At 34.5% G+C, this 15,846-nt stretch overlaps 1 protein-coding gene across 3 annotated transcripts in view; it reads right to left on the reverse strand.

The window, feature by feature from the left end:
- Window positions 1-350: 350 nt before the first annotated feature.
- Nyap2 (neuronal tyrosine-phosphorylated phosphoinositide-3-kinase adaptor 2) overlaps window positions 351-15,846 on the reverse strand; it is a 268,470-nt gene continuing 252,974 nt past the window's right edge. For 2 of the 3 annotated variants that reach the window (XM_045146668.1, XM_045146667.1), the window contains one exon: window positions 352-5,725. In XM_045146668.1, the coding sequence (XP_045002603.1) occupies window positions 5,498-5,725 (228 nt within the window). In that variant the 3' untranslated portion in view covers window positions 352-5,497. Of the gene's footprint in view, window positions 5,726-15,846 lie in introns of all 3 variants that reach the window. The other variant, XM_045146669.1, reaches the window with a different exon arrangement.

Raw genomic sequence — 15,846 nt, forward strand, 5'->3', positions numbered from 1 at the left:
TGTAGTCTTATGGCTAACTATATATGATAACATTGGTGTATTTTTCTTTAAATGTTCTTTATTTTGTTTTTATTAGTGTATATTAATTGTACAAAATAATCATATAATTTTATACCTATATATAATATGCAGTAATCATATTCACCCCATTCCCCTTTAATATCGCTTTTTAATGACTAAATAGAAGAACAATAATCAAGTAATTTAAACTATTGCTTTTATTATAATTACACGGGAGCACAAATAAATAAGCACAAAATATTGTAAAATATTATCAATGCACTAGAGAAATCAATTTATTTCCAAACAACATCTGCTTACTTCAGTAGTATCAAAGTACATATAGAATTACATGTTACCTAAAAAAATCAAGTACAAAAATTAAGAGACATTAAAACATCAGTGTTTATATCATTATGTATAGAAATGGCTAATAACATATGAATAGAGAAATATGTTACCTAATGCTTATTTGCACAATTTCCAGGCACAGACCTGACATTTCTAATGATTTATGAAAAATGCAATATGACATTCAGATTTTATATATGGTAAACATGTGTTGTTGGAATGGTTGTTAAATGGTTTTCTTAAAAACCCTGTCTTTTAAAAATGTAGTGCCATTATCCACTAAAAAACATATTATTTCATACCATTTTTCATAGCTATTTGTTTCAATCATTTGAAAAATCAAGGAAGTAAACATACAATTGCTAAATACGTAAACACGCTTTTAGTGCAAGATAACAGAACTGTGACTTTACTGTGCTTTGATTTTTTTTTATGATCACAGTGCACATGACACAAATTGCTACACTCTAAATGTTAAGTATTTCCAAACAAAAGAAGTGCATACTAAACATTTTCATATATATTATATACAGTATGTATTCTGTATGTGTGTATATACTTGCTTTTAGGGTGGGCAAACCCAGTTATATTTGGGAACAACTGAACACTTTCAAAGATTTTCACCCATTTGCCTGAATAAATTGAATAATATTTCTTTGAAAATGTTTCCCTTTAAATTGGAAACCTTATAATATTTAAAGACAAATGTAATCAAATAATTTCCCCACATCATACACATTTTGTTACAATATAATTTACCCAAATATTAAAGGGATTTGACTTATCCAATCCCTAAGCCAAAATGTTCACATTTAACAAGGTGAAACAGTGATATCCATATTGATTAACATTGACAGCAGTACATGTTGTATGTTTACATACAGGATACACTTAAACATATTTTATATTTAGACATTCAATTTAGATTCAGTTAGCCTTTTTAACTGTACACTTACTCTGACAAATCAGGAGAATGCCCTACATAAGCATACAAGAACTGTCAAACGTGTAACTGGGTCTTCTTCAAAACAAGTGGCTATATTTTGAAAATATAAATGGTCACATAATTAAATTACTCGGAGGAAAATACCACATCTATTTTAACATTTAATTCAAAGTACTTCAGGAACTTCTTTTTAAAATAAATGAGACATAAGTTGCTAAATAAATGAACTGTTCAAAGCCATGAGTTGATGACTATTTGTCCACATTCTACAATTTGCTACCTAGTCTTCCATACCTGGAAGATACAATGAGTTACAGTGTTACAGTATATTTCATATGTACCATTTTTCTTTTATTTCTATTTAAGTTCAGGGCACAGCAAATAGTAATTTGAATGTCTATCCTATCTATATTCATTTTCATCTTAGATTACATAGTGCTGACATTATTGGAATCTTTTCAATTTCACCTGTAAACATATTTAACCTACAAGCTGTACTATAGAAAATTGACAGTTGAATGTATAAGTGATATAAACATTGCATCTGTATGCATGTTCACTGTCTTGGATGACTTGGTTGGTTAAATCAATAACCCGCTGGGGCAGTTCATGGTTATTGAGTTGGTCACTTAGCTTGCTCAAAAGAATCAAAATAAATTCTGTGTGTAGACAAGACCTACACCTATGCTACAATGTGATAAGTGAACAGTTTCCCTGTTTCCTAGAAGCATACATAGAAGAATGTGTCACCTGTCAGTGATTCAAGTGTCACTATTTTGAAAAGTGATATTTTATCTATAAAATTGTTGTTTCAGAACAACACATTGCCATCTTTTCAAGTTTTGTTTTACTTTCTAAATTATTTTATAAGTGAAGGTTATCCTTGATGTCCACAAATCCGTCAATTTCCATGACAAATTTACTCTCATATCATGAGTGAGGAAGGCACTGGCAGAGTTTCTGTGAGGTTCTATTACAGTTCTGCCAGAATGCTGGTCTCTATGATTGGAAACAATGTAGTATTTTATTCTTTCTAACATTGTTTTGAAAGAAATGTGTTTCTTCTCTACTAAGAGTATTTCAAATATAAAGGCATCTTGCTAATAATAGTCAGTAAAATTCTGTTTCTATAACATTTGCTGTGAAAAGACCATTTTTTTCATAGGCATGAGCTCTTTCTACCTAATAATCATGGTGCAATATGATTTGTTTTTTGGCAATGCTAGAAATACGAGCTTCATCATAACATGGAGTTGTGGCTGTAGGCTACCTGCTGACCAAGTTCACATGGTCAGGTGCCCAGATTTATTACTTCCAGAGAGCCAGCCTGTTTTTCTTTCTGTACTATTGACTTCATTTTCTCTACACAGAGAAACACTTTACACAGGGAAAATAGCCTCTAGAATTGCGATTGCCATAGTGTACACTTACATGTTTTATAGGCACAGAGCAACAATTCTCAAGTCAAATCTAAACATAGCCATGATTTCAGATGTTTCAACTACTTCCCACATGGGGAAAAGTCTGGAGAAATAAAGAGAAATGGGTTCCTTTGTTCAAATATTCAAACAAGGCACCACTTCAGAAAATATGACATTTGAAAAGGGAGTTCATGAATGTGGCAAAAGCGTGAATTTAACACTGAAAGTAGGAATGGCTAAGTTCCATACAAGTCATTTTGTTACCTGTGTTTACTCCTAGATACATGACCAGTTTAAACAAAAGTTGACTTCTGCTTAATTCAGAGTGATACAGATAATATCAATATATGAGAATACACCTGCTACATATGCTACGTAGGAAGATAACACCTAAGCTTAAATTTAAAGAGGGAGAATCCTTACTGTACTAGCTGGGATGTCTGTCTACCAGGGTCATAAAGATGCCAAGAAATGATGTCTTGTGTTCAGATGATTGCCTCTAATTATAATAATTTAAATAAGGATAACAATTTGGCCCATAAACATATTTTATTTCAATTGTGATTTTATCTTCAAATTTTTCATCACTTAGACTTGTGCTCCATTGATTGCTAGGCTTCAAATACAATCTATAGCTGATGAAACATGGCAACAGGATTCACTTAAGCTACTTAATACCTCACTGTGCTTCCTGTATTTATGATTCTGCTGTTTTCCACCACCTCATTTATACAAGCAAAACCTAAAACTCCAGTAAGTATATTATGTATATAGTTCTCCTACTGAACACACACACACACACACACACACACACACACACACACACAAACACACACACATCACGTCACATAACACTCGCTCCCACTTACCTTTGCCTTTTTTTTCTCAGAGTGATAATTGGACATCAAAATATACATTAATTATAAAACATTAAAAAATTATGTTATACCATTTCCAAGGCTCTTCAAAGAAGCATCACTGATAAAGCATTACTAGGTTTTTTATTAATATAGATTACAAAAATTCCCTAACTCCTGTTATATTTGGTTTTATTGAGCAGCACACGGCTATTGCTGTCAATACCTTTATGAGGAAAACTACTATGACAGTAACTTCAAACACATACTTTATTTCCTGTCAGAAATATAATACTAAATTGATTGTTAATGAAGAAGCACATACTGTCAATTTTAGGAAGTATAAATAGTAATTTAAATATACAAAATATATGTGATAGTTTCCTTTTCATTTATCTGTGGCAACATTTGTATCCAACCAACAAGTTATTTTTAAAAGATATATACTATATTTTTAACTTAAAATTTCACCACTACATAAAATGGAGTCCACCCTATTCTCTATCAATCCCCTGCATTTCCTGTTTCTTCAATGAAACAAAATTAAAAAAAAAAAAAGTGGTCAAAATTCTTTGGTTGTGGTGCCATAATCGGTAAGAATTGGTATGATGGTCATGTGTGGAAAATTAAAACCCCCAACATGTGATAGCTTGCTTGAAAAGATTTACAAGTTATATTTTCCCACTAATGGACATAAATTTTGAAATATTTATTTTATTTGTTTGACAGAGAGAGAGGAAGAAAGGCAGAGAGAGAGAGAGAGAGAATGGGCCCACTAGGGCCTTCAGCTACTGCAAACAAACCCAGATGCAAGTGCCACCTTGTGCATCTGGCTTACATGGGTTCTTGGAAATTGAACCAGGGTCCTTTGGCTTTGCAGGCAACAGCCTAATCTCTAAGCCATCTCTCCAGCCCAATGGACATAAATTTTTATGAAGATTTGCACATAGTTTACTAAAATACATAGATTAGTCGATTTGAATGTTTAGTTCTCAGTCTGTAAGGGGAAGCTCATGCCCACGAAATGCACCTCAGATGTAATGGCAGTACGGCTACCATGACACTGGTCCTACTCCCTTTAAAGCAATCATGGGCTTAAGCTTCTGGTTCCTTCTTCCTTTCATCGTCACAGTGAACCCTGGTCTCCTCCAGTCAGATCAACAATGCAAGAACGCATGTCTCTAAAGTCTTTTCTGAAGGAAATGTTTTCTGCTGAGATGTCCAAATATATCCTACTAACCACCTCTGGAGCCTCACTACCCATATCTTAGAGCGAACATGAGGACACACAAGAGAAGTCCTTGCCGAGCCGCTGCAGCAGCAACACCGGCGTCACTGTACCATGAACGCCCAATTCAACATTATGTTTGCGTTCATTTCCCACCAGACCACTAAATACTTAAAAGCAGCAGATGTTCTTGACAAATATGACGTTCATCTTTTATGTTACTAGCACCAGATCATATATCATGTGGTTGAATATTATTGAAAACTGTGAGCTGTTATACAGAAGCCAAGTGAGAGCAGGAGAAAAAAGAAGACATTTTAAATGCAAAAAAAAAATAATAATAAAAGGCATCTGGGGATTACATATAAAAGAGATAACAAATCAGTTAATACCAAATTATATCTTATAATAAACTCTTTCTGTAATTTAAATAGGTATAGCATTATTATCTCAGGTGTCACCCATAAACTAATAAAATATTTACAATTTACTATATTTTGGATTCAAAATAATCCGGGATAAGTAATTGTGCCTTAATTGCAAGGACAAACATTTCTTCTTGAAATTGCCACACAGCGGGCACAGCTTCCTGTGACATTCCATTTCTACAGAGAAGACATGTAACAATTATCACCAAACCAAGTCCTCCTTCCTTGTATGGAGCAATATGGAGCTCATGCCGTCGCGCACATGCTCATATGGCAGTGTCCCAGAATACCGTCTGCTGTGTGGAATATGGTGGGGGACTGTACTTCTTTGCACCCGCATTCTTCTTCCAGCTGGGGAGGATTGGCATGCTATCCTGCTTGCACAGGCCCTTTTCCGTTTTCTGTCTAGCCTTTATTTCCTTGCATAAGCAACGCTTTTTCTCAATCATCTCAAGCATTGTATGGTCCCCATGAAACCACTGCATGCATGCCACCTGGCAAAAAACAAAGAGTGAATAAACAAGGAAAAATAAAACGAAAGCATTTTTTTTTTTCACTGTGCTAGTAGTTACTTGGAAAAATGTCAGCTATCACTACTCCTAACTTTAAAATCTCATAAAATGAATTGAGAAATAAAGTAACACAAAAGCAATACGACAGCATGGAACCTATAAACAAACTTTTTACTTAAATCAGTAAACATTATAAAATTTCTAAATATTAAATTGGGCATAAATGTTTTCCAGTATGTTTTAAAAGCCTATAGTAAGGAAACAAAATTATCAATCAAATTTGCCAAAATTTATGTCTCGTATGTTGATTCCATTGTACTTTTGCTGATATGTATAAATTCAAATATTGAGATTATTTTTCCGTTATGTTTAACATCAGTGTAATATGTTTTAAAGATATAAGTGATAATTTTCACTCTTGAAATATGTTTTAAATATTTGAGTTCACTACTAAATAGAATCTAAAAGACACATTTTCATAATTTTTCCTGTTAAAGTGACTTTGTATATGGCTTGTGTGCTTGGAATGTAAGTGATCAAATGATTTTATTTAAAAAGATGATTTGTTATAGTTTTTATGCTTCAACATATGTTTGTCATTGCCCTCTACAAACCCAAGAACTAATACACTGATAGCTCTCGGAACTTTGAGGAAGAGATGCATCCACTCAGCAGGGTTAACAGGAGAAGGTTCAGTGTGAAATATATAAGTTTCATATAGATTTATTTTCAGACATGTTGAACATTGCTCCCAGATTATGTGGCACCATTTCTATCTGATAACATTTTTTCATACATTCTGTCACCCAAAAAAAAGCAATGGGATTGCTCCATAATCATAAAATAGGGAATCTTGCCTTTAATCATCTAAACAATTTTAATCAATAGTTGAAAGATTTAAGATATATTTCATAAAATCACAACGCTTAGGGTTATGATAACCCCACTATTGATTCTTATTCTTATTCTGTAAAAGTTTGACTCATTCATTTCTTACAAGAATAAAGTTTAGAAATTCTGTTCCATGATGCAAGGATAATAAATGACTAGATACATAAAGAAGTATGGTAACTTGCCTAATTTTACAGAAACAAAAATGGCAGCATTGAGATTGGAGCTTGCATTCATGCCCCACACTCAGGCATCTGCGAAATATGCTCTACAGGCTGTGGGTGTGCATACACGCTGAAAAGGATGAGGAAGACAAACTAGTACAGCATCCTGAATGTACAGATTAAAGAGCTAGTACTTCAACCATTTACTTTTCTTTCCCAAAGCCAGGGGAGTAGGCTCTGCTAACTAGAATTAGCAGGATTCCTAATCCTTTAAGGAGGGACCAGAGCCTAAAGTTAGAAAAGATGGATTTAAATCTTCATCGTGTCTAATTCCATTAAGTACACAGTTTCATGTATTGTTTATCTGAATAAGTAAATCAATAATACCTTACTTTCAGCAGTTGATGTAAGGCTACATGGGAAAATGAAGGTCAGCTTATTACATAACAAAAGCAATATTGCCCAGACTTATGATTCTAATAATGTCAGATGCCCACTTTCAGTCAGTTATGTGCAAAGAGCTCTAGTTAGGAGTCATCAACTACACCTAGTTGTATTGACAATATTTACCTGCCCACTCACTTAGACTACTGAGTTTCAGAAACTTTTAGGAACTACGTTAAGGTCAAGGTCAGTAAGTCATAATAAGGACAGCCTGACTTAAAGCTGATATTATTTCTATGACAGTACACTTCTACAGAATTTTATTTAGAAATTGAAGAATAATTATTATACAGTGATTAGAGTACTAAAATGAGAATGCATTTAAGTCTTTATAAGTGAATAAAAAGACCTTACCAAGTCAAAAGTCAATGAGTAGACCTAGATCCAAAAGAAGGTATCTTAGGCATGACTGCATGGGCCTACCTTGAAACAAAGTTTCAGGAGATGTTGGGCAATGTTAACATCTTCTGAAATTTCCTAGTCTTTGTCCTAGGACACTGGCCATGGACATGGACATTTTAAATTCATTTCTACATACTTGTTGACCTTATATATTGAACAAATTTTTTTTGTCCCAATAGTAAATTGTCAATGTGCTCAGAATGTTTTTAAGGACAGTATTTTATAACATGATAACCTAAGTAATAAAAATACAGTGACTCTATTTAAGTGAAACACATATAATTTATTGACTTATAACAGTATATACCATCATAATGAAAGTTAGAACACAGAGTTCCCAGAGGGTGGGTTTTAATCTCATTCATCTCGAGGGTTCCAGCATGCAGAACAAAGCACTGGGATTTCAATAAAGATTTATGGATTGAAGCCACTTTCATTGAACAATTTTTGTTGCTTCTCAAAAAAAAAAAACAAAAAAAAACTAAACACCACAGATAATCTTTTTTCTTTGTAAAATCTTGGTAAAAATGGTAATTGAGAATAGCTAAACTAAGACATAACAGGCATCATCACTTATATGCTTGCATTTTATTTACTTTAATATGCCAATATTAAATAATTTATTAGTTAACTTTCTGATGTTTTAATGGTGTGAATCAGTAAATGATTGCAAAAAGAAAATTAGGATTCAACAAGAGTACCAGCAATATATTTCATAGTTATTATAATATCATTACTATTATCTATAATGCATATGTGGTGATGATTGTATTAGAAATTTTGCCTAGAGAGAGAAATGTATATTTTAAGAATCATAAATTATTTATGACTAAAGAATAGAAGTACAGGAATGAAGAATTAAAATGCTTGTTTATTTCTTCATTTTAATTTTATTTTGAACTAGATACAGGTTCACTTTATTGTAGACTTAGCTGTAATATTGATAGAAGAAAATCACTTTTTTTCATACTTGCTCAATGTTGTGTAATCATCCTCTTGGTAAGTACATATTCTCATTAGTAAGAAAGAATTGCATGCAATACCTGAAAGTACACAGGAAATCATATACAGATACACGAAGAAAGGTGGGGTGATTAGAGATAACTCAACTACAGTTTGTTGAAATACTGATGATTCAAAATAAAATTAGGTCTTAAAATACTTTGAGTACAATCAGATCTACAGTCAAACAACATCCATACTTTAAGGAAATCCAAAAGAATAATGTTAGGATCAGATGAATGAATATAGAATATGATTCATCTGTGAAGATAGGCCCATGACTCATATAGACATTAAATGGTACATGTTTTGAAAAATAGCTTTTAGTTCTCATATTAAATTCTGACATTAGTGTTACGTCTATTTATTTGTTCAAATACTCCCTTGGGCATGTAAATATGTTTTCTCCTAATAGAATAATAGTATTTCTCTCAGATGTCATGCACTCATTCATTATTTTTGACATAAGAGTTTGCTTCATTAGAAATTATATTACAAAATGCTATCCACAAATGATTTCATCACTTTTCTGGTATTTTATCTTAGTGTTTGACAATTTTACACATCTATGCAATGCATTTTGACCTTCCTATTATCTGCTTCTCCTTCTTCTTCCCTCTAAACCTTTTCTTCCATTAGACTCCATCCTACTTCCATGCCTTGTTTCCTATTAGCCACTTATTTAAATTTGGATCATTTGAATAATCATGGGTGGGAGCTAATTGCTGGGAGTAAGAAGACCTCCAAGTGGCTACACCACTAAAATTTATGACTTCCCCTCTCTCAGTAATCATCAGTTTCCACTTTACTCTGAGTGGTGAGGGTCTCATGGACTCCTCCTTCATCTATGGCAAGTTTTGTCACTCGTAGGAAGCTGCATCTCTGCTATGATTCCATGAATGTAGTTCCTCATCCCCACATCTCATTCTTTTGCTCTTACATTCTTCCCATCCCTCTTTATCACAAAAATAATTGTAGCTTGTTAAAATATCCCTCTTAAATTCATTACATCTTTCCCTGCAGTTGGAATAACTTTGGGGATAGACTGTTAACAAATAATGTAAACTCAATCTCCAATATATATATTCAAACAAGCATACACAAAAGACAGCAATTGCACACTGAGAAATAATTATAACACTGTTGCTCAATTATTATGAATACCTGACTGGCTCTTGGACAAGATGTTTATCTTAACACGACTCAGCATAGAAAATATTATAGTGGAATATATTCAGGGAATACAATCAAGTAAAATTTCCCATCTAGGAGGGGAAACAAAGATCTATACCTTTGTGTGTGTGAGGGATCTACCCAGTAACTTCTGCATAATACAGTATAGCCAGGTGGCTATGATAACTTGATAATGGAGGCATTTGGTTCTATGGCCTGAACATTAGTGTCCTTCTGAGCTCCTAAAGTCCACTTACATGGTGCAAAAGATGAAAATTGCGGAAAGATGTGGTGACAAAAGGGGTCAATGTCTTATAAAAGATGCCCAAAATAGCTTTATTTTCCTTCTATCATTTGAACACACAGCAAGTAGTTGGCAAGTTGTGGCTTGGAAGTAGTTACTTATCAAAACCCAGTCATGGTGACACCCTAAACTTGGTATTCCCAGCCTCCAGAATGATAATAACTGTTTCCTTTATAAACAATCCAGTTTATATAAGTTATAGTAGTCTAAACAGCATTTGGCAAATAGCACCTCCAACAGGTGACTAGTGGTGGTGCTTAATATTGCAGTATGTGTGCACCACGGTTGCACTGTGGAATGCGTCACATTACCTCAACACTTTCCTTCTCTGCAACTTTCTCAACTCTCCCATCCAAGTACCAACTTGGCCTGACCCTGCTTAGCTTCTGAGATCAGACATGTCCATGGTGGTATGGCCATGGACAACTTTCTTAACTTTCATAAAAGCATCGGAGGAACTTAAATTGAGAAACATCCTACAAAATACTAGAGCAGGAATCCTCAAAGCTGCCCAGGTCATCCAGCATGAGTCAAGTTCACAGAGAAGCTACCACAATTTTAGAAGGGACTGGGAGCAGGAGAAAAAAAATTTGTGAAACATAAACAAAGAAAATTAGAATGAAGTGTGATATTTGCTCATTTTCATGTGTCAATATTGACTTATTATTTATGACAAATGAACTAAAGCACCATAAGATACTAACAATCTGGTAAACAAATGGGCGTGGGTGAATCTCCAGCTCTCAATCTCTTTGAAACTCTGAGAAATAAAAACTTTGAAGACACATTTTTAAAAAGCCAAATGAAAAACAGACTCTTTCCAAAATGCTAGTTTTAACTGCATGTTTTAATTCTTAAAAGGAAACAACATAGTATAAAGCAGAATGATGTGCTTTGATAGAAATTTTGCAAGTTGCATGACATTTGAAAAGTTCATGAACTTTCTATATGGGTTACCAAAATAGTGCTAAAAAATCCACATATGCTAACTTGTACATTTGTATATTCTTCAAATATAATTTTATGTACACTGTTCATAAATTATATGCCTATGTATGGGTATACACATTATAATTTATCTGGCTGTGTAGAACATGGAATAATCCCTTAGTAGAACAATTCTGACATAAATGATATAGAAATTTAGTTCGCTTCAATATTTAGTTTTTCTTTTTGGAAAAAAAAGTGAATGCTTCCTGGCACTGAATACATTTTCCTCAAGTATCAAATAACACTGTAGCATAATGATAATTCTCTACTCTATATATTTAATTTTTTTCCAAAATACCTTAAAAACATTGCAGGAAATGCAACTATTCTGAGTCTGGGAAGATGGCTCAGTAGAAAAGAGCACTTGCCATATACACTGGAATGCCTGAGACCACCTGAGTCTGATTCCTCAGCACACGTGTAAAAGCTGGAAGTGGCCATGCACACATGTAACCCAAGTCCTTTGTTGGCAGGGGAAAAGGGAAGAGGATCACTAGAGCTTGTGGACCAAAAATAGCATTTCAAGCTGAATGAGAGACTCTGACTATGGAAAATACAGATCATCAGTGGAGGAAGCTACCAATGCTTTCTCTGGTCCTCATCCTCACCCACATAAGACATGTGCATGTGCATACATGCATGTACCACAGATACACCACATCATACACTACATCACAAGTACTCTACACACACTCACTTGCAAAGGTATAAAATGTAAAAAGAATTAAGACTACTCTGAAATAAGTATTTGGAGCGTTTCAACATTAAAAACAACATGAGGACAATTGATATATGTATACAGATATTTTTGTTTTAATTTTTATGTCTTAGCATATGAAAAGTAATACATTAGCAAAGACGTAGGAGACAAATGCAATGTTAAGCAAGTGCTGTATTGAGTTTGACATTGAGTTCAACCTTGAGAATTATGAATAATATTCAACTTATTAAATAATACTCAATGTCTTGAATTAACAAGATTTTTTTGATCATTTTGAAAGGTTAGAAAAGCAACAGCAGACTTCCAGGTAAGATAGTTGCAAAAGAGTCAAACCAAACCAGCCTGTGGAGGGATTTAAGCAAAACCACAGCAAGATATACATTCCCCCCAGACCTGGGCACCCGCCCACCAGGTGTCAAGCTTCAGCAACAAAGACGAAACAGGGGATTTTCCAACATCATCAAACCTAAAGGGGAGACGGTGGTGATCCATTAAGGAGCTGGAAAGGACACAGGTGGGAGCAGCTGAGCATTTCCAGTACAACTCCACACTTCTGTGCACTCTCCCGTCCCGTCCCCCAACCATCAGAACCTGGAACCTCTGGAGAGCACATTCAGCCCCCAGTGGCATGGCAATCAGCACAGCTGATCACAACACCAGCTCAACAGCACAACACAGAGGGATCAAGGTGGGCACTCAGCATTGGTGAGATTGGAAGACACCCCAAAAGGCAATGAGGTCAAGTGACAGAAAAACAGGTATATAGTCCTGCACTCTTTCTATGTCAGGGCAGGTTATGGGTTACGTATTCATTGTTGGCTTTACCAATTTCAATTAAGATCTATTTGGAAGTTGATTATTGTTGCTTTGATGCTATCAGATTCATGGGCTCTTTGCCTTTTTCTTCTGTAGTTAATGGGGGGCAGGGTCTGATTCAGACCCAGGCTGATCTGTAACCCATTTCAGAACAGAAATCTCAACTTCCCAGCTGACAGGATTAAGTGTGTAGAGCAACACACTCCCTAGGGATTTGGCTCTGTAAGGTTATCTGTTTGCTTCAATCCCCACACTTGCACACTCTGTTTTACTTTTTGTTGAATGTGTGTATTGCTCAGTTGAATTTTAGAATTTGCCAGTAAATTGCTCCACCCAGCCCTCTAGAACACTTGAATAGCAGGCAAACTCAACACCTAGGATTACTTCTGCAGATGGAGTTGGGTACAAAAGCCACACTTAGCACCTTAAACTCCTACTCAGGAGGTACCCAAAATTAGATATCCAAGTTTAAGAGCACCACATATAATTAGAAAACCCAAGCATCAAATGAACTCAAGATGCAAAAATTGCTACATTATAATACAAGAAACCCAAAGAATAAAGACAATACAACCCTACTAAAAATTATAAATTCATCAGAAATGAACCCGATGAGACTGCTTTAGATCAAATGCCTGACAAAGATTTTTTTTTTAATGATTTTATCTTTACTCAAAGGAATCAAAGAAGAAAACAAAGGAATTAGAGAAGAAAACCAACTCCTGAAGGAATTCCAAGAGAACACAGAAACCAGCTAAATGAAATAAGGAAGGCATTACAAGACATGAGTAAGGAAATAGAAATATTAGAGATTATAGAGGCAAAAATTCTAGTACTTAAAAACACAGTCATATAAAAAACTCTGTGGAAAGTCTCACCAGTAGAATGGATGAAGGGGGATAGAATATGTAAGCTAGAAGACCAGGTGGCAGGTCTAATACAGGCCAACAAAGAGAAAGACAATCTAATAGGAAGGTACGAATGGGAAATTCAAGATATTCAGGACACTATGAAAAGATCAACCATAAAAATTCAGGGTATAGTAAAAGGAGAAGAATTTCAATCCAAAGGCATAGTAGGCATTTTCAACAAAATCATAGAAAAAAATATCCCCAAATTGGGAAAGAAATGCCAGTGCAGACACAGGAACCTTTTAGAACACCAAGTAGACAAAACCTGTAAAGAACCTCTCCTTTCCACATATTTTAGTAAACACACAAACCAAAGAAAATATATTGAAAACAAGTAGAGAGAACAAGCAAGTCACCTGTAAAGACAAACCAGTCAGGATCACAGCAGATTTCTCAACACAAACTTTAAAATCCAGAAGGGCTTGGAATGATGTATTCCAAGTTTTGAAAGATAACAACTGCCAAACAAGATTACTTTATCTTGCAAAGCTATCTATCCAAATTGATGGAGAAATAAGGACATTTCACAACAAAATTAGGCTAAAGGAATTTTTGACAACTAAGCCAGATGAACAGAAAATACTTGAAGAAATCCTTCACACTAAAAAGAAAGCAAAGCAAACACATGAGGAAATAGGAAAAAATAAACAATACTCAAATAACACTTAAAACAAGTGAGTGAAGGGAAATCAGGAAGCACTTCAAAGAAAGAAGAATGGTGAGAATAAACACATACCTTTCAATAACAACTCTTAATATCAATGGCCTCAATGCCCCCAACAAAAGACACAGGCTTGCAGATTGGAATAAAAGGCAGGATCCTGCTGTTTGTTGCCTCCAGGAAACTCATCGCTCAATAAAAGGTAGGCACTGTCTTAGCATGAAAGGATGGAAAATAGTATTTCAAGCAAATGGGCTTAGGAAAAAAAAAAACAGGGATTGCTATCTTACTATCTGACAGGATAGACTTCAAACCAACATTAGTGAGGAAAGATAAAGAAGGTCACTTTTTACTGATTAAAAGGATATTCCAAAAGGAGGACATTAATCCTAAATGAACATGCACCTAACATGGGGGATCCCAATTTCATCAAATCAACATTATTAGACTTAAAGTCATGGATAATTCCAAACACAATGGTAGTGGGTAACTTCAATGCCCCACTCTCATCAATTGACAGTCATCTGGCAAAAAATAAAGTGACATCTGAATTAAATGATGTCATGGAACAAATGAACTTAACAGATATCTAAAGAACATTCTATCCAAACACTGGAGAGTATACATTTTTCTCAGTAGCACATGGAACATCCTCTAAAATTGACCAGATATTAAGATACACAGCAAATAATAAATACAGGAAAATTCAAATAATCCCTTGTACTTGATCTGACCACAATAGGGTTAAACTACAAATCAGGAAGAAGAAAAACTACAGAGCATACAGAAATTCATGGAGACTAACCAGTACAATAAAGAATGGTGGATAAGTCATTGAAGAACTCAAAAAGGAAATCAACAAGTTCATATAATCAAATGGTGATGAGAACACAGCATACCAAAACCTTTGGGACACAATGAAGGCCGTCCTAAGAGGGAAATTTATAGCTTAAGTGCCTATATTAAGAAACTAGAGAGTTCACAAGTAAACAATTTAATGCTGCACCTTAAATTCTTGGTAAAAGAACAAGGCAAGCCAATAATCAGTAGATGGAAATAATAAATACTAGGGCAGAAATTAATGACATAGAAATAAAAATCAATAAATAAACAAGATTGACAAACCCTTAGCAATTCTGACCAGAAGAAAGAGAAAAAAGACAAAAAATAATAAAATTAGAGTTGAAAAAGGCACCATTACAATAGATACCAAAGAAATTCAAAAATCATAAGGACATACTTTAAGAATATATATGCCTCTAATCTGGACATGGTGGTACACACCTTCAATCCCAGCACTCGGGCAGCAAAGGTCGGAGGCTCGCTGTGAGTTTGAGGCTACCCTGAGATTACATAGTGAATTCCAGGTCAGCCTGGACTAGAGTGAGACCCTACCTCAATAAGCCAAAAAAAGGTGGGGGGATATATATGCCTATAAGTTTGAAAATCTGAAAGAAATGGATGATTTCCTTGATTCATATGTCCTACCAAAATTAAATCAACATGAGATAAGCCATTTAAACAGTCCTATAACAAATATGGAGATCCAAGCATGTATGAAAAGTCTCCCAACTAAAAAATGTCCAGGCCCAGGTGGATTCAGTGGTGAATTTTACCAGAACTT

Source organism: Jaculus jaculus, chromosome 4 (assembly GCF_020740685.1).
Source record: "Jaculus jaculus isolate mJacJac1 chromosome 4, mJacJac1.mat.Y.cur, whole genome shotgun sequence".
Lineage (NCBI taxonomy): Eukaryota > Metazoa > Chordata > Mammalia > Rodentia > Dipodidae > Jaculus > Jaculus jaculus.